Genomic DNA, 19464 nt, shown 5'->3' with positions numbered 1-19464 from the left:
CTTTCAGAAAAGAAAAGGGACCCATGGGCGACCATCATCCATTCTGAAGAAAATGATCCGACGGTGTAAATTCTTTGTCACACCGCAGATTGATGAGAAACTATGTACAGGAACATACGGAAGCGGATTGCTTGGGAAAGAGGCAAGTTGAAAATTTTAAATAGCGAGTGGGAAGGGCAAAACCAGCGTCGGAATCCTAGTGGCGAGCGTTTCAGGTGGCCTTTGAGAAAACCAATTTGATTTAATGGTTTCAGTAATAAATCCGCGAGACTAAGCTGGTTTTGCACAGTTGAGCACGTAGAATCCCAGAAAACCTTGAAGAATCTTCCTTTTCATGGCACCAATCTGACGGTTCTCATAGTTTAATCTCTGGCCGTGAATCTAGCAGGGTTAAGAATGGCAAACAAATGCTAATCCGACGATTAATAGGTTAGGTCCCACTTGTTCACCGGTCAAGTCTTTGTAGAAGTAAAACCTTCCCTTCTGGAATTCCCGGTTTATAAAGAGCGTAATTTAGCGAACGTAGTTAGGGAAAAAGAAAAGAAAAAGAGGTTCGAGCAAAGCAGAGCATAGAACCGCTCTGAACTGAAAGAGAAACTCTCTGTATCTCTTCTCTGCGACCATCATCTTCTGCTTTTCTGCATTTCCTTGTTGAGTAGTTGATAGTAACTGATCGAAAATGCATGCGACGAACTTGCTCCTCGAAGAGCCCATTAGGATGGCTTCCATCCTTGAGCCATCCAAGACTGTAAGTAGTAATCTTCTCTACTGTTCGGTTTAATTCGTTTCTTCTGCGGTATCGACTTCCTATAAGTTTGATGGTAGAAAGTATACTCTTTTGCTTTGGTTTGTTTATCCGAAGCACTCTACTGTCGTATGTGTTGAAGTTGAACAGTAGTCGTTGCTTGATTTGGATTTTGAGTATTGCATGATCTTGCTTTGGGACTTATGATTATGAATTTTGCAGAGTTTCTTTCCTGCAATGACAAAAATTGTCGGTACACTGGGTCCGAAATCGAGATCTGTCGAGGTTATCTCTGGCTGTCTTAAGGCAGGGATGTCAGGTATGATCTGTTCAATGTGGAGTTGTTACTCTGATTTTAAATAGATGACTGTCTACTTCCTTTCGGTACTTTTGGAGGAAGTGAAAAGAGAAAAAATTACTTTTGCTTCTTCATTGATTGAAATGGTTTTTGGAGTTTTTCCTCTCGATGAATCGCAAGCTTGGAGCTTGTATCGTCGTGAATGTAATGCTTTGTATATCTCTGGGTCGCAGTGGCACGTTTTGATTTTTCCTTGGGCGACTCTGAATTTCATCAAGAGACTCTAGATAATCTGAAGACGGCCGTCAGAAGCACTAAGAAGCTCTGTGCTGTAAGCTCCTTTACCCAACGATATAGTCTTCGGATTTAGCTTCCAGTTTGCAGTGTATATACTTCATATATGTGACGAAACTTCTTTTCCCTTTTTTCTTGTAATATTATTTTAAATATAAGTTATAAGTATTACACTTGAAAAGGGTCTTCTTATCCTTCTTCTTTCCAGTAGTTGCCTATTTAAATGATGCATCAGACGTTCTTGATTATCTACAATTGTCGATCCTGTGTTATCTACTCTGATTCTTATTTTAGTTCTACTGGAGCATGAACATAATTGATTACCATAAGAAAGGAACTTGTAATGGACTCCTCTACTCCTATTCTTAGGTTATGCTGGACACAGTGGGACCGGAGCTGCAGGTTGTAAATAGAAGCGAACATTCCATTTCACTTCAGGAAAATGCATTTGTTGTTCTAACACCAGATCAAGATAAGGAAGCAACTTCAGAGTTGTTACCAATCAATTTTTCTGGGCTATCAAAGGTAAGCACTGATGTTGATGAATGTTCCATTTTAAGTTTTGTTGTTTATTGGTTTTTGAAAGTGTTTTTATCAGTATTTGAATATTCACACAGTACAAATTTGACAGAGAATGGTGGGAGGATGTTAGGTTGGTTGCCGAAGTCTCTCAGTTGTCTAACCTTTCAGATTTTTCTTGTTTTGGTGATTATATTTACTTAATAGTTAAACACATTTTTAGTTTTGATTTTGTAGACTATTCATTCTGCACTTATTATTATCCATCTGTAGAAGACAGTCTTACCTGTATATGGTATACAGAGTTGATAGTTCAATCCGTCCCACACTGGATTTGAAATCAAGGGAATGGTTCAGCTTGATGGGGATAGAGCTGGAGTGGCTGAATAGGTTAAGGGAGTAGATCTAGATTTAGGTTTACGGTGATGCATTCAAAGGCATAGGACAGAACAAATCACCAGCAGATGTCTCCTCTGCCAACTTGCAACAAGCTACGGAATAGAGTTTTGGAAGATTCTGGGAGAATCTTTTTATCAGTCAATATTCTGGGTAGATGGGGCTCAAAAAAAGGTGTCGCATTGGGGCCTTAGGAAGGAATACATGCATTCTTAAGATGGAAGAGAAATTATGGCAGGATGATGCAGAAAAGGGGAGTGATGGAATTAGAAAGTTTGCTTCTGATTTAAAAAGCCTAACCATTTAGTAGCAGAGTAGGTAGCAGCAGGGTACTCAGTTGGGGGAATGGGTTAAATCACTTCTCTAAATGAAGAGCATTAACTGAGATCAATCTCTATCACTGTGCAGGAGTCAGCAAGATTATACAGGATCCTTCCTTAATGAATAAATTCCTTGCTTCATGATGATAACCTCCCTTAAGGTGCAATTTAGAATGGACCTTTGCTCCAAACAACATATCTATCTTGTCTTCAAGTTGTTGGATATGGTACTGATGCTGTATGTTATTTTATTTATGCTGTTGACGCACATTGGCATGAACTGTCCTTCTTTGGGGTAAGGCTGTTACAACAGATGGACTTCAACTCTCCCCAGTGAAACACTTTTGAAGAAGGCTCACTAGGAGGCTAGGCAGCTCATCAGAAACAGCTCTTCCAAAAGCAGTTGAGGTCTGCAGAATGGAGGACTTCTATTTCAATCTTTGCCTGTTAGCTTAGAAGGATTCCAGAGGGTTTAGATACCTGTGTTGCTGATTTATTGTGGCTGTCTATTTTTCCAATATAAATCAGCCTAGCTCTCTAAAAGCTATAGAAAAAGAAAAATTGTTGGTTATAAACATTTTTCCATGAATGAGTTGCTAGATCAGCTTTTTTTTTTTCTATGCGTACTGGAAAAAAAGTTTTCTAGTATTATTGATTTCTTTGGTTTTCTACTATTCCTGCCTTTTGGACTATTACCCTCTTTTATTTGCAAATCAATTGCTTCATATAGAATATCTTGCAAATATATTTTAGCATGATAATATTCCTTCTCAATTTGGAGTGATGCAAGTGACACACTTTGCAATATACAATATAGCAATTGATGCACTTATATCATATCGAGTGAAATTGAACCATTTGATGCGCTTTGCAGTGAAGTAAGTGATGTGTTTTCCTTGGGTAGTCTGGTAGACTTTTAAATCTGCTTCATTCTGTATTAATGTGATGCCTCTAATATGGTATTTTTGTAATTATGCTTTACTTGCTATGATTTTTGGTATAAAATGAAGCAAATGTGTTGTTTTCAGGCAGTGAAGAAAGGAGATACCATTTTTATTGGCCAATACCTGTTCACTGGAAGTGAAACTACTTCTGTTTGGCTGGAGGTAAGAGAATGGTTTGTTAGAGAGCTAGATCAAAATTTTGAGTTCAATATTGTATGTTTTTTGTAAGCTCAAATGAACTTAGTCATTTAGGATCATTTTTGTCATAAGAGTCTAGGTGATCCTAGATGTTGGTCCCAGGCACAAGACGACACCAACATGGCAACCAAAGCTCCTGGTTGCCTAGGCAATGCTTTGATAAAAGAAATTCAGTCATTTCGTATTGTCAAATCAAAGCACTTGCATGGGGATATGTGCTAATATGTTCTCCATGTCTCATAAATAATTTGCATAAGTGTCTCTTGGGTTGAAAGCCTACCTGTCAATTAAGCTTTGGATGTAAAAGCAATATGTCTGCTGAGTGCGATGGTTATAGTAGTAATTATCTTTTAATAAATTTGGTGTTGTAATTATTTTGTCCAAGCTTCTTATGTGGTTCTGTTTCAACTACAGGTGTCTGAGGTCAAAGGGGAAAATGTCGTCTGCATAATTAAAAATTCTGCTACTCTTGCTGGGTCCTTATTCACTTTGCATGTTTCTCAAATCCACATTGATCTGCCTACCTTAACTGAATCAGATAAAGAAGTAAGTGATTTTTTTTTTGGTGGGTGGGGGCATCTACTGAGCTAAGATAATGCCTTTTTAACCGAAGTTACTTCTGTTGATAAGTGGACATGATGGGAAATGTCTAATTAACTTCGATTGTGAGCATAATGTGGTTTTTTCACATCCAACTGTTACACTGCGATAGTGGGTTCCTATACAATTTACTTCTCTGCATGCAAGGTTAGAGGTCTTGGTATCTTGACTGGTTTTGGTCAGCCAAAGGTCAAGTTGTCCTAGTAATTCAGCCAGATTTTGGTCGAGTTGGTTCTGTTTTTTATGTCTAATGTGGCCCTTGGTTTTGGTAGCTGTTCCATGCTTGGTTGTGTAAGATTTGGGCTTGGAAAGTGAGGTTTTGAGGTGTTTTCCTTCAAAACTTTTTTAATAGTACCAACTGCCAACAGCCACTGAGACATTGAAATTTGGACCGCTCTTTTGGAGAGTGTTTATATTTAGTTGATTTGTACCTTTTTTTCCAAGACATACTGTTTTGATATCTCATAGTGTTCTGAGTTGATCCTTGTCGGAACTGAGAAACTCACCGAGATCTTGTGAGACCTTGAACTTTGTTTCCAACTTCCCATGCGACATTCCTAAACTGTGGGATGATGTACTTGGGAAAATATTCCATTAACATCCTAAATACTGAAAAGTATCGGCATAAAAGAGGTTTGAAGTTTAACATATTATAGTTTGAAATATGGGCCTTTTCCTGTTGTGAAATTTTCTCTATCCAATTTCCTTCCTAGTGCAAATCTTAATATTGCAATTCTTCTTTCAGGTTATAACCACATGGGGTGTTCATAACAGTATAGATTTCCTCTCCTTGTCATATACCCGGCATGCAGAAGATGTTCGCCATGTAAGTACTGTTCTTGATATAAGTACTTTTGGCTTTATGACACCCTTGGAGCCCCCCTTTTTTTGTGATTTGCCTATTTATGTTTGCCTTTCTTTTGGTCACAATGTTTGTATTCTTCTATCTTATTACTCTCTGTGACTGGCCTTGAATAATCTTCTAATGCAGGCCCGGGAGTTCCTTTCCAAATTGGGTGATCTTCGACAGACCCAGATCTTTGCAAAGATCGAAAACATAGAGGTAAGCTGGCAAACCAGGTTAGGTGGGATGAAAAGTTGTTGGTTAAGTTAATCTTGTCGGCAATTGTCTTAAGACTGATTTTCAATGGTGACCCTATTTGGTGGTACTAGTGCTTTGCTTGTTTAAGAAATGCTAATTTGCAAGTTTACAAATTTCTTTTCTTGCAATTGCTTACAGGGCCTAAACCATTTTGATGAGATTCTACAAGAGGCAGATGGGATTATTCTTTCTCGTGGAAATCTGGGCATAGATCTTCCTCCTGAAAAGGTCAGGTTTCTGAACATTGACAGAGGAACAATTTAACAGGTCCTTAGATTGCCCCCAGGCCCCAGTGAACAAATATGCAAAATTGTATGATGCGATTTTACTTCTCGTGCTAATCTTGGTTGGATAGGCCTTGCTTTAAAGTTGGATCCTTCTAACCTAAATGGCATAGTCATACATACCTTTTCCTCTCATACGAGTAGATGCTAAAATACATTCAAACCTGTGTCACTGGTTCTCGGTGGAAAAGTTTTCAACAGTACCTGTATACAAGCCACATTAGATCACACGACGTGTACAAAATTCTTTCTGGGAACACTATATTTCCTTATCAAACAACTGTAGTGAAAAAAGTAATTGCACTCTGTTGAAGAAGATATCTTAGGAAGGATACTGATACATGATACATTGATTGGTGGCTAGATATATGCTTGATGGTGCTTTGGTGGGCCTAGGTCAATTCATAAGAATGTCAACTGATGTATTAGTCCAGCTTGGGAATTTGCTGGCAGTGCAGGGTCTTAAGATCTAATGTTTTTGGTGACTCCAACTCTATCTATTGAATTTGAATTTTCTTCACAGAATTGTAGAGAGTCATCTTAGTTGGAAGTTTTCATTGGTCTGTACAGCACTATGCCATCAAACCTGAGCTAGCTTCTGAATTAGCCATAGGAATGAACTTGTTCCTGATAAAGAAATTTTAAGCTGGTGATGTCAAAAGCAAGGTCAATCGGAAAGTCATAATTGATTTGTTAGAAATGATTAACTCGAACTAGCTTCCATATTAGCCTTTGAAATGAACTTGGTTCTGATAAAGAGGTTGAAGGTAGTGATATCAGAAACAAGGTCGACTGTAAATTCAATGATTTGTTAGCAATGACTATTTCTGTGCTGTCCTATTCTGCTAATTTTCCATTTTCTTATTTTAGTAAACCTTATATGTTTTGTGCTATACTAGTGAGCTTCTATAACTGTTAAAATTTGTGCAAATTTGACTATACACCACTGTTTATTCTCCTCAATTTTCAGGTTTTTTCATTTCAAAAGGCTGCTGTTTACAAGTGCAATATGGCTGGAAAGCCTGCAGTGGTTACTCGTGTTGTGGACAGTATGACTGACAACCTGAGACCTACTCGTGCAGAAGCAACTGATGTTGCCAATGCTGTATTAGATGGTATGGTAACTTCATGTTGAGGTCCTTAATAGCTTGGTGCACATCTCTTCATGTTTTATCGAGTAGGACATTGTTTTGCTTGTTCTATTTGACATGCTGCATTGCAGGATCTAATGTATACCTCTTCATTTGTGATGGATGCAGGTAGTGATGCAATTCTTTTAGGTGCAGAAACTCTAAGAGGATTGTACCCTATAGAGACTATTACCACTGTTGGTAAAATTTGTGCTGAGGTGTGTCCTCTTCCTCATTTTTCAGTGCAAATTACTTCAATAAAAAATGCTTCATGTTTTGCTTAAGTACTCCATGTTGAGATTAAGTGTGTGCTGTTAATTCTTGTCACAATGTCTTGACATTGCCTGTGGTCTTAAGTTTTCCTTTTCTGTTGTCCAGATATCATCAAAATCATATTGAATGCAATGGTTCCTCTAGGTAGCTTTAGAACATCAATGAATTACTAGAATATATTTCCTTGTTGAACTCATGTCCCCCTTTTTTTTAGCTGCTTGTGGTCATGAGGTATTGGACTTATTCTGCTTTTTTCTATTAAATTTTTTTTTTGGGGGGGGGTTAAATTGGACTGATTCTTTCTTTAGTTATATTTCTGTACATATAGCTCAAATACTAGTACATTTTTGTTGGGATTTGCAGTGCTTCTGGTGCTGAGGCCTTTGCCCAGCATGAGACTCAATATACATTTTTATGTAGCTAGCTAATTATCATATGAACTCTTTAAGTTTATATCAATATATTTGCTTATAATGCTATGTCTGCAGGCAGAGAAGGTTTTCAATCAAGATTTGTATTTCAAGAAGACTGTTAAATATGTTGGAGAACCAATGACACACTTGGAATCGATAGCTTCCTCTGCGGTATTTTCTTTTGGGCCTTGGTACTTCTGATCAGCAATTGTCATCACTAAATGGATCAGTAGTTAAGTCAGATAGTAATTCTTTTATGAGAGTTGTTTACAGTCTTCGCTTTATATCTTGGGCTTTTATCCAGGTTCGTGCAGCAATTAAGGTGAGAGCTTCTGTAATTATCTGCTTCACTACATCAGGAAGGGCTGCAAGGTAATTTCTTCCCTCATGGCTTTGTGAAAAAAAAAGGCAATTTCTTTTGTGTCTTTGTGTGACAGTTTCTCTTGGTTTCCTCTCAGCTGAATATGGTGCATATTTTGTCTGTATTTATATTAGATGTCTTAACTTAAATTTCCCATGAATACAGATTAATTGCAAAGTATAGGCCAACGATGCCTGTTCTATCAGTTGTTATTCCTCAACTCATTACAAATCAGCTTAAGTGGACCTTTACTGGTGCTTTTCAGGTTTGCCATCTGCTTAATTTTTTTTTATTGCTCATGAGATTAGTTTCTTCTTATCTTCTTGGGTGCAAATTGCAAACCATCACTTGTGGGTGCAAATTGCAAACCATCACTTGTCACTGGTCTTCCTAATTTGACCCATTGAGGTATGGTGGCCCTGCCAATTTACTTGAATTGGAAACAAAAATGCCTTTTGTGTGTGTTTAATGTTTCTTGATTGACCCATTAGTGCAAGGGTGCACTGGTGTTTACCATGTTTTGTGGCCACATTTATGATTTCTTGGATTTTCTTATTATTGGTTTTCTTTTGTTATACGGTACTCAAAACTCCTCTGTCAGAAATTTTCGCACTTGTTCTTGTGCTATGCTTGTTGTTAGATCTAATGGTTTCCCAGGGTTTACAGAGAATGAAATAAATTCTGCATATTGACCTCAACTGTTTTGCTCTTGCTTGAAAACATTTTTTGAAGTGTTTTGAAGAGATTATGCATGACTTAGATCTTGTATCTAGTATGACCTTAACTAAAGCTGATTGGAAGGCAAAGGATCCATGTAGCGGACCCCATTTAGTTGGGATAAGACATTATTGTTGATTACAGACATATAAATAGATTTTGGTAATTGGATCCCTTCTCTGTTGGTTGGTAGGATTATGTGCACTTCTCACTTCTTATTTCTGGTTACTTACTCTTTATCCAATTTATGCGGTCAACATATCCTTATTATGTTTTATGAGTACTTGAATAAATGATTCTGGTGGGGAACTGGGTTCAGTGGTCACTGTTCTAATGCTTGAATATGGGTATTGATTACCCATGAAATTTCAGAAGTGATCCTTTGAAAGTGGCTCTCACTAAAAAAATTCAAACTTTCTGGTCGTGAGATTTGTGGAGTGCTTTTGTATTTCCCATATCTAGGACTCTGTGGACCTACTGGATGGAGGATGGATGTTCAAATCATCTACATACAGAGAGCACCACGCCCTTGTTGGCTCACCAACCATGCCACTGGAATCTTTTATCTGCTCCTCTTGCGGGGGTGGGCAGTGGATGGTGAAAACCGATGCTTTAAGTTTCAACGCAGACTGTTGGTTTTTCTAGAACAAGTAGTGCAGTTTAGGGAGTATGTCCTCTCTTTTGTGCTGGGTTTGGTATTGCCTGCCTGCCTTTGAAATAGCTGGCACCTGATGGAAATGCATCATCTTTTTGTGTTCTGAAGCATGTGATTCTTTGCGTGTTGGATCTAATTTTGACCGTCTTCCAATAAGTATAATCAATTTCTAATAACTTTGTGCACTCTTGATGACAGAAATCATCTACTTGTTTCGCTCTATTTGTTTACTTATTTCAATTTTACAGTGTTTAGATATTAACTAGAGTATTATTTTGATGATGAATGAACAGGCAAGACAATCCCTAATAGTCAGAGGTCTTTTCCCCATGCTTGCAGATCCTCGACATCCGGTAAATCTTTCATTTCATTCTGTGTCGTATTTATTTAATCTGTTCCAGCATATAATTGAGATCTGATTTTCAAGAATTTGCTTGTTCAGGCGGAATCAACTAGTGCCACAAGTGAGTCAGTTCTTAAGTTTGCTCTCGAATATGGCAAGGTATCAGGCATAATAAAGCCTCATGATCGTGCTGTTGTTTTTCAAAAAGTTGGAGATTCATCTGTAGTGAAAATTATCGAGCTTGAAGATTGAAAACCAGTTCCATTCATCCTTCCTTTTTGATTCTTCTTATCTTTTAACTGTTTTCCCCGCTTCGTTCCTCCCTTTTTTGTTTTTGGTATGAGGTTGGCGGACCTCAAATTGTAGCCCTAAGAACCGGCAGGGTTCAAAATATGACATTTAAAGTGGATATATTATTATAGACTGAGGCAGAGGCTGTAATAACTCTTCAACCGTAAATTCCAGTTGAGGTGGTGTTGATTCATGTTGAGTCAAAATGTATTCTGAGATCGATCACTTTGAGAATGAACTACCACGTATATGGAGGTTTTAAATTACTTGGAACTTGCAGGTCGGCAGTGTCTTTACTGAGGATGGAGATGCAGTATATATTTCACCCTTTAAATGTACTTCCTTCTTTTATTCGAGCAGTTTTAATCTATACATTAAATATAGAATCTACCATTAGTGTGCATTCTTCTTCCTTTGATAGAACTGAGATTCTTTATGTGAGCAGTTTTATCCATACATCATCAAACCCTGCAATGAAAATGCTAAAAACTATTATTCACAGTTGACACCACACTTGATCATCATTCTGAAGGAGTATTACTTGTTTTATAATAATTCACAGTTCATCTGAGTAATCACTCTTAGCTTGTGTTTCTAAGTAGTACCTGGCTTCTCAAGTTCGAAACCTTGCCTAACCCTGCTGAATATGCACCATTACTTCGATGTTATAACTTATAACTCTGCTAAACCTGAATCGTTGAGCAGAATAGCATATGCCCAATGGTCAGGATGTGGAAAACAGTTTAAAGATCACTGGTAAATTATCTACATATTTTCCATGTAAAGCAGAGCAGAGTCTATGTTTTTGTGTCAGCCATATACATCAGAAAACATTAGTAGCATGTGTAGAAAGGATTTTCAATATGCGGTGTGGATCTACCAAATACTCCACAGAGGTTTCTGCTAGTTAATACTTTTAGAAAAAAAAAAAGAAAAACCACGTTGGTGGAGAGAATTGTTGGCTTCTAGCGGGGGGAAGAGTTTAAAATTCCCCCTCAGAGAAAAAAAAAAATGGTGGGGCCTCTCTTGGCTGGGGGGGAGGGGGGGGGGGGGGGGGGGGCGGGGGGGTTGGTTTGGTGCAGGGGGTGAGAAGGAGAAAAAAAAAAAAAAAAGGAGGGGGAAAAAAAAGGAAAGGAAAAAAAGGGGTTGGGTTAGGCAAGGAGGGGGCCAGAAGGAAAGAGGGGGGGGGGGGGAGGGGGGGGGGGGGTGGGGGGCGGCGGGCGGGCCCTCCGGGACGATGAGTCCTGCAAGAAAGGTTAGATGCGGGCCGGCTTGTGTGCCGGGCAACCGCCTCCGATGGCAAAGTTAGATGATGAACCGAATGAGGTATCGTGCAAAAGCTACACAAGATTATGCTCAAAGTGTATTGGTTGCTTACCGGAGGGGTAGATCTATGCATTTATAGTGCGGGTGTTTACCTTTTACGTGTTTGGTAAGTTGGCCTGACAAGGACTGATGTTTCTCCTCGGATCATGCTCCCTTGTCGTTAGCCCCCTTCAATCAGCTGTCGAGTTGACCTTCTATAATAAGGATGATTGCTATATTTGTGGCGTACGTTACGCCTTCGGTTATAGAAGATCGGCATCCTTCCCGACTAACAGCAATGTGGAGCCCCATTCAGCTGGGACCCGATTACGTTGCATCATGATATGGTCGGGTGTAACCCGTTTAATATGACGGTACCCATTAACTCGGGTTATACCCGCCTGGTGCATATCCTTCCGTATCATAAGCCCCCTATCCCGATCGTTGCTTGCGATGTTCGGGATAGTTAAGTGGTTGGAATGAGTCGTGCCTCGGGAGGTTCCACGACTTCCCTTCCCTCGGGACATTTCCAGGGATATCCCTTAGTGGGCGCATTGAATGCCTGCGCACTAAAGTGACCAGCCGTTTTTTGTAACGGCTGTCCTCAGGACTTCGCCCAACCTGGGATTGACACGTCAGGTGGCTAGGCGTAGGCCTCATAATGAGAGCTTCGGGGGAGGCGAACCGTTTTTGCTTTGCAACCGTTGATCGTCAAGAGTCGTAACCGTCTGATCCAGAAGTGTAACGCCTCTTCCGGTAGTATAAATAGGGGCCTTTACCTTCCTTTTCTTCTCACTGTTTTCTTCGCTCTCGACTAAGCAACGCTCCCGACTGACTTCTGAAGCCTTCTCAAGCCTTCCCTGCTTTTTAATCAGTAAGTTTCTTTTTCCTTATGGCCCCGAGAAGATATAAGGCCCCGAAGAAGCCAAAAGTAAGCTTGAGAGGGTTTAGGTATCAAAACAAGGTTCCCGTCCCCATCTACCGTGATAGGCGTCGTCGGGCTGAGGGTTATACCAGCGAGGGTGATAGCGATCAAACGAAAAAATACAACCTGACCGGGGATCGCCTGAAAGAACTCCATGAGCAATCTTCTGATGAGGAGAAATCCAAATCTAATAGCTGCTCAACCCAGGACGACGATCCCCGGCTCTATGATGAGATTCAAGAGATGTTCCGTAAGGACAAAGAGAGGCAGGCGATGCAAGCCTCGGCTCCATCCCTCGCACCCGATGAAGTGGAAGGGGAAATAGAGACCGGGGTAGAAGCAGAGGAAGAGGCCGAGGTTGAGACCATTCCAAGTGTAGAATCTCGGGAGGGTCCTGATCAAAGTTTCGATTCGAACCCTGTTCTTGTTTCTGATTCTGCCACTCCTTCCGCTCAGAGTGCCCTAAGACCCGAGTCTACGGCCACTTCCCGAGATCCCCCTGCTGTATCTTCCCAAGCCTTTCTTCGGACTGATGTCCCATCTACCTCCCGACCATCCAGATCAAAAGCTCCCCCTCGACCGCCCTTTCAACGTCCTAGCGGTTTCCGGGGGGCCATCCCTCGTAAACCTGACGTTAAAAAACTCGACTCCGCGGCCTTAGAAATTCTTCAAGCCGAACCCTTAACTCCCTGGCACATTAATTTTGTCCAGAACTCCTCGGGACCTGAGTTCTATCTTTGCTCCTTGTTTCCCGAGGATCTGGATAGGTTCTTGGGTAGTTTTGGTATTCCTGAGGGGTATCAGGTTATTATCCCGACTGACAGCCAGAGAGTAAATAGTCCTCCCGAGGGATTTTATCCCTTATATTATGATGCTTTTATCGGGGGGTTACGTCTCCCGTTGCATGATCTTTTCATAGATGTGCTTGAGCATTACAAGCTCAGTCCTTCCAATTTGAGCCCGAACAGTTGGAGGATTATGATCGGGTTCGTCGGTTTCTGTAAGTCGATCGGGGTCTTCCCGACTTTTGGCTTATTCCACCATTACTATTCCCTTCATCCTCACAGCCAACGCGGCTGGTTTTTCTTATCCAAAAGAATTTCCCCTTCTCAAGGGAACTTTATTCTGAAGGATTCCCTCCCGTCCACTACCAAGAAATGGCGGGAGTTTTATCTCTTTTTTAAACCACCTTCTCCCGAGCCCTTCCGTACCCAATTCCAAGAAGTCTCCAAGGGGAAGATCGACCGTCCTGAATATTCCCCGTCGCCCTTCATCCCGAGGAGGAGGACTATGTAGATATAATAAACTCGGTTGACGATGACGAACTCGCAGTCCATGGGTATTCCATGGAGTACGAGTCAGTTCTTCAGCTATGGGGTTTCTCCCCGAGTAAGTCTCTTTTTGTTATTTATGTGTTGTCTATGTTGTGTTGACCTGATACGTACTCTTCGTCTTTCAGTGAGTCAAAACATCTCCGAAGATGATCTTCTGGCCATGGCGCTCGGGAATATGGACGAGGCCAAGCGACGGAAGCCTGTGTCTACAAGCAAGACTCCTTCGGGAGTACTCAAAAAAGTCCCGGCTCAAACTCCTGCCGCTGCCAAGGCGATAGCCCTTCCTCCCGGGGCATCCCCGGACAAGAGTTTAAAGAAAAAGGCTCCTTCCTCGGGAGCTGAGAAGCGTAAGGGAGACGGCGTCCCTCGTCCTTCAAAAAGGGTTCGTATTGACGAACCGGCTCGGGAGGTTGCCCCTTCTTCCTCGGGTGGTGACCTTGGTTTCAACTCCGTTTTCGGCGACTCGGAGTATGCTTGACAGCTGGCTGAATGATGCCACTAACGATGCTGATGCAACATATCGTGCAACCTCCCGAACAGGGAATTTTTTAATGAGGGATTCAGGTACCTGTCTTTCCTCTTTTTCCTCCCGAATCACTATTATGAATCTTCTTACCCGGGTAAATTCTTTCTTCAGATATGTTGCTGGTGCTGTGCACATTTTTTCTGAGTCTCTTCGCAGAGCTCGGGACCAAGCCAAGCAGTTAGCGCTGGCCGAACAGCTCCATGGGGAGTCGAACGTTCGGGCCCGCACTGCTATTACTGCCAAGGAAGATGCGGAGAAGAAAATGAAGGACGCCGAAGAGAAAGCGGCGAAACTGAAGAAGGAAAGGGATGTCCTTTCCAAAAGCAAGAGCAAATACAAAGGGAAGGTCAGTGACTTGGAAGAGAAAGTCGGGAAGGTGTCCGAGGATCTGAAGGCATCTGAAGCCCTTTTATTGGTGGAGAAGAATGAGAATGCCCAGCTGAGAGACAGATTGAAAGAGCTGGAGTCCTCGGGTACAGGAGCTTCAAGGCGAAGTGTGCTGGAGGAATACTTCTCGACTCCAGAGTTCAAGAGTCTCCTCCTGGCTGTGGCTACTCCCTCCTTTAAGAGAGGTATGCGGGTTGCCTTTAAGAAGGCTCTGCAGCAAACTGACCTTCCTCGCCCCCGAGAGCTGGAGAAACTACTGGACCCTCAGATTTATGATGAACTCAAACGCCCTCGTCCCGAAGGCCTTCCCGAGATTGAGGATTTCCCCTTTCCTGATGCTGTGGACTACATTGATCCTCTTCCCCAACCCTCTCCTGAAGACGAAGTAAGGGAGGAAGATGAGGACGAAGCAACAACAGTTCGGGAAGGAGATAGTGAGTTGCCGGAGGAGCCTGAACGGGGCGAGGAGGAGATCCAAGGTTCGCCTGCCAACACTGTAGGCCTGCTGGAGTCCCTCGAGGGCGTGACCGAACCAGCTGTTGCGGAGGACCTTCCCGGGAGTCCTTCAGTTAAAATTGATTAAGTCTTAATGCTGAATATTGTAATCCTTTTATGACTGAATCAAATTTTTCTTCGTTTTTGCATAAACCTGAGTATACGGTATTTTTAAGAAAAAATGCAATTCCCATTTAAGAAAGAAGTAATTAATCAGACGGGAATCATCCCGAGTGAATGGTATCTTTAAGAAAAGATGCAAGTTCCTTAAGAAAGGAATAATTAATCAGACGGGAATCAACCCGAGTGAATGGTATCTTTAAGAAAAGATGCAAGTTCCTTTAGAAAGGAGTAATTAATCAGACGGGAATCAACCCGAGTGAATGGTATCTTTAAGAAAAGATGCAAGTTCCTTTAAAAAGGAATAATTAATCAGACGGGAATCATCCCGAGTGAATGGTATCTTTAAGAAAAGATGCAAGTTCCTTTAGAAAGGAGTAATTAATCAGACGGGAATCAACCCGAGTGAATGGTATCTTTAAGAAAAGATGCAAGTTCCTTTAAAAGGAATAATTAATCGACGGGAATCACGGGGGTCGGCCGAGCGGGAATCATCCCGAGTGAATGGTATCTTTAAGAAAAGATGCAAGTTCCTTTAGAAAGGAGTAATTAATCAGACGGGAATCAACCCGAGTGAATGGTATCTTTAAGAAAAGATGCAAGTTCCTTAAGAAAGGAATAATTAATCAGACGGGAATCAACCCGAATTTATTGTATCTTCTTTAGAAAGATTCGATCCGAAAATGTGAAGTCACAAACGGTATTGACCCGATGTCTTTATTGGTAAAACTTCTTCAAATTTGTGGAATGCCATGAGCGATCAATCGGGTTTCCGTCTTCGATTCTCTTCAGTCGGTATGATCCTGGCCTTGTTTCTTTTTCCACCAGATAAGGTCCTTCCCATGTTGGAGCTAATTTTCCTTGATTTCTTGGGTCTGAAGCCCCTGTTCGTCTTAAAACCAGATCCCCCGATCTATATCTTCGGTTGTTAACCCGAGAGTTGTAGTGCTGTGCCGCTCTTTTTTGATACAATAGATTTTTCTGTTGTGCTTTTGTCCGGGTTTCTTGTAAGAGATCTAAATTCTCCCTGAGTCCTTCATCATTTTGTTGTTCATTAAACGTATCATAACGCAATGATCCCGCCAATACTTCCACGGGAGCTAGGGCCTCAGTCCCATAAGCCAAACAAAAAGGGGTTTCGCCAGTTGGGGTTCGTACCGTAGTTCTGTATGACCAGAGTACACTCGGGAGTTCCTCGACCCACATTGCCCGATTATCCTCCAACCTCTTTTTGATCCCGTCAAGAAGTGTCCTGTTGGTGACCTCAACCTGCCCATTGCTCTGTGGGTAGGAAACCGAAGCGAATCGATGTTCTATATGGTACCTCATACAAAAGGCTTTGAACCCGGCACCTTCAAATTGTTTGCCGTTGTCGGTTACTAGTATCCGGGGTATCCCGAACCTGTATATTATCTTCTCTTGAAAAAACTTTTCCATCTGTTTCTCCGTGATGGAAGATAACGGCTCAGCCTCGACCCACTTTGTGAAGTAGTCTATTGCAACCACCATGTACTCCCGATTCTTGGGAGCTTTCGGTAGTTTCCCCGACGAGGTCCATTCCCCACATCGCAAATGGGGTCGGGTTGGAGATGGATACCATGGGGACCGCTGGTAACTTTGGGACATTAGCGTGTTTCTGGCACCGTTCGCACTTACGAACATATTCAATCGCGTCTTTTTGTATTGTAGGCCAGAATATTCCCGATCTTAATATTTTTTGTGCTAACGCCTTCCCACCCACATGTGCACCACATATGCCTTCGTGGATTTCAGCAAGGGCGTAACTCGCTCGGGACGGCCCTACACATTTTAAGAGGGGATTCGTGAAGGACCTTCTATATAGGTGCTCCCCGACCATGGTGAACCGAGCAGCTTGGTTCCGAACTTTCTTTGCTTCTTTCGGATCAGTCGGGAGGATGTCATCCCGAATATACGAAATTAGAGGTGTGGTCCGACTCGATTCTTTGCTGATCTCAAGGGTTTCCAGTTCTTGGATACTCGGGCTATTTAATTCTTCAATGTAAACCGCTGAGTCCAAGTTTTTGTAACTTGCCATTGACAGTCGGGAGAGTTCATCTCGCATTCTCATTTTCCTTTCTTGGTATCTCGTCGGTATGTTACCCGCTCAAAGAAGGTTTGAAGTCTGTCCAACTTTGACCAAGTATTTAGCCATTCTTTCATCCTTAGCTTCATACTCCCCCCGATTTGGTTGACAACCAATTGAGAATCACTTCTCACTTCCAGCCTCCCGAACCCCGAGAGCTCGGGCCACTCGCAAGCCTCGCTATGATCGCCTCATACTCGCCTCATTGTTTGAGGTCGGGAATTTGAATCTTATTGCGTAGCTGATGGTGAAGTTCTCGGGACTACAGAGAGTCAATCCTGCTCCCGATCCTGAAATATTACTCGAACCATCAACATGTAGAATCCACAACTCGGATTTTCCTTCTGTTGGCATTTGGTCATTTCTCTGTGGTATAGTGCTTTCGACTATAAAGTCGGCCAACACCTGGGCTTTTATAGCCGTCCTCGGCCTGAATTCAATCTGGTACTCGCTAAGTTCCACGGACCACCCGACCATCCTCCCTGCTACATCTGGCCTTTGAAGTATTTTCTTTAACGGGAAGTTAGTCGGGACTATGATCGGGTGCGACTGGAAGTAGGGTCTTAGTTTTCGTGATGCCACGAGAAGTGCCAACGCTTGCTTATCAATGTCCGGGTACCGTTTTTCAGCATCTATAAGCACATGGCTCACATAATAGATTGGGTTCTGAACTGTATCACCCCGAACCAAAACTGCACTGACCGCTGTTGGCGAGATTGCCAGATAAACCGTAAGAGCTTCTCCAGACAGGGGTCGGGCCAAAACCGGTGTTGTCCCGAGGTATGTTACAAGATGATCGAAGGCCTGTTGACACTCCGGTGTCCAAGCAATTGTTCCCGAGCTTGACGTGGTCTTCAAGGCTTTGAAGAATGTATTACACTTTTCCCCAGCTCGGGATATGAACCGATTTAAAGCGGCCACCCTCCCGGTTAAACACTGGATTTCTTTTATAGTAACTGGTGGTGTCATGTTGGCCAATGCTTGAATCTTTTCTGGATTAGCCTCGATCCCTCTTTGGGAAACCATGAACCCAAGAAACTTTCCCGAGGATACCCCGAAGGCGCATTTTTCAGGGTTCGGGCGCATTCGGTATGTCCTAAGCACATCGAATGTCTCCTCCAAGTCAGCCAAATGTCCTGCCCGAACCAAACTTTTTACAAGCATGTCGTCCACATATACCTCCATGTTCCGCCCGATCTGTTTTTGAAAGATCCTATTGACAGCCCTCTGATAAGTTGCCCCTGCATTTTTTAAACCGAATGGCATTACTCGGTAGTAATAACTCTCCCGGTCAGTCATGAAGGAAGTGTGCTTCTCGTCTTCCCGACTCATTAAGATCTGGTTATATCCCGAGTATGCGTCCATGAAGCTAAGGACCTCATGACTGCAGTAGCATCGATCAAAAGATCAATCCTCGGGAGAGGATAGCAATCCTTGGGGCAGGCCTTATTCAAGTCGGTATAATCGGTACACATTCTCCATTTCCCATTTGCTTTTTTCACCATAACTACATTGGCAAGCCAGGTTGGGCATTCGATTGGTTCTATGAAACCCGACCTCTCCAATTTTTCTACTTCTACCCTGATTGCCTCATGCTTTTCAATTGCGAAATTTCTTCGTCTTTGGATGACCGGGGTAGCATCTTTCTGTATCCGTAGTTTGTGCTCTGCTACCCGTCTGTCTATCCCGGGCATATCATTTGCTGACCATGCGAAGATATCTGCATTATCACACAAGAACCGGGTAAGTCCCTTCTTGAAATCGTCTGGCTGCTCTGAACCAATGAACGTTCCTCGATCGGGAAAGGATTGACTAAGTTGGATCCTTTCCAGCTTTTCGACGGGTTCCGCCCGCTGCATGCTTTCTTCATCGCGGTCATCCCGAACCTCGACGTTCATGGCCGTTCCCGAACTTTCTGGCTTACGCTTTTCCTTTAGATAGTTTGTATAACATTGTCGGGAAGCCGATTGATCTGAACAACATTCCCCGACTCCGGATTCAGTCGGGAACTTTAACTTCATATGCCTGGGAGACACTACTGCTTCAAGTGCGTTCAACGTTGGTCGTCCCAGAATGACGTTGTATGCCGACAGTTCCCGGACCACCATGAAGTTTACCCGAACCGAAGTATCTCGGGGTGACACTCCCACTTTAAGATCCAGATGGATAGTTCCTTCTGCCACTGTGGATGATCCCGCGAAACCATATAGTGGCGTTGATGATGGTGTTAACAAATCATCAGCCAACTTTAATCTTCTGAAGGCATCATACGAGATGAGGTCGACAGAGGATCCCGTGTCCACCAGAACTCGGTGAACCTCCCGGTTGGCTATCTTGACTTTGATGATGATTGCGTCATCATGCGGTGACATGACACCGTCAAGG

General features: G+C 42.4%; 1 protein-coding gene across 1 annotated transcript; it reads left to right on the top strand.

The window, feature by feature from the left end:
• The first annotated feature begins 506 nt into the window (after positions 1 to 506).
• LOC148999415 (pyruvate kinase 1, cytosolic-like) lies at positions 507 to 10517 on the top strand. The gene is made up of 16 exons (XM_089141168.1): positions 507 to 748; positions 968 to 1064; positions 1277 to 1374; positions 1707 to 1862; positions 3601 to 3678; positions 4129 to 4260; positions 5060 to 5140; positions 5306 to 5377; positions 5555 to 5644; positions 6671 to 6815; positions 6960 to 7048; positions 7592 to 7687; positions 7821 to 7888; positions 8043 to 8142; positions 9543 to 9602; positions 9692 to 10517. Exons 1-16 carry the CDS (start codon positions 680 to 682, stop codon positions 9842 to 9844), a joined length of 1584 nt encoding a protein of 527 aa, XP_088997294.1. The 5' UTR covers positions 507 to 679; the 3' UTR covers positions 9845 to 10517.
• Positions 10518 to 19464: the final 8947 nt, after the last annotated feature.

Source organism: Hakea prostrata, unplaced genomic scaffold (genome assembly GCF_041222555.1).
Source record: "Hakea prostrata isolate BN-2017 unplaced genomic scaffold, UWA_Hpros_2 contig_10, whole genome shotgun sequence".
Lineage (NCBI taxonomy): Eukaryota > Viridiplantae > Streptophyta > Magnoliopsida > Proteales > Proteaceae > Hakea > Hakea prostrata.
The sequence above is the reverse complement of the archived record's forward strand: the minus strand, read 5'-3'. Positions and strand labels throughout refer to the sequence as shown.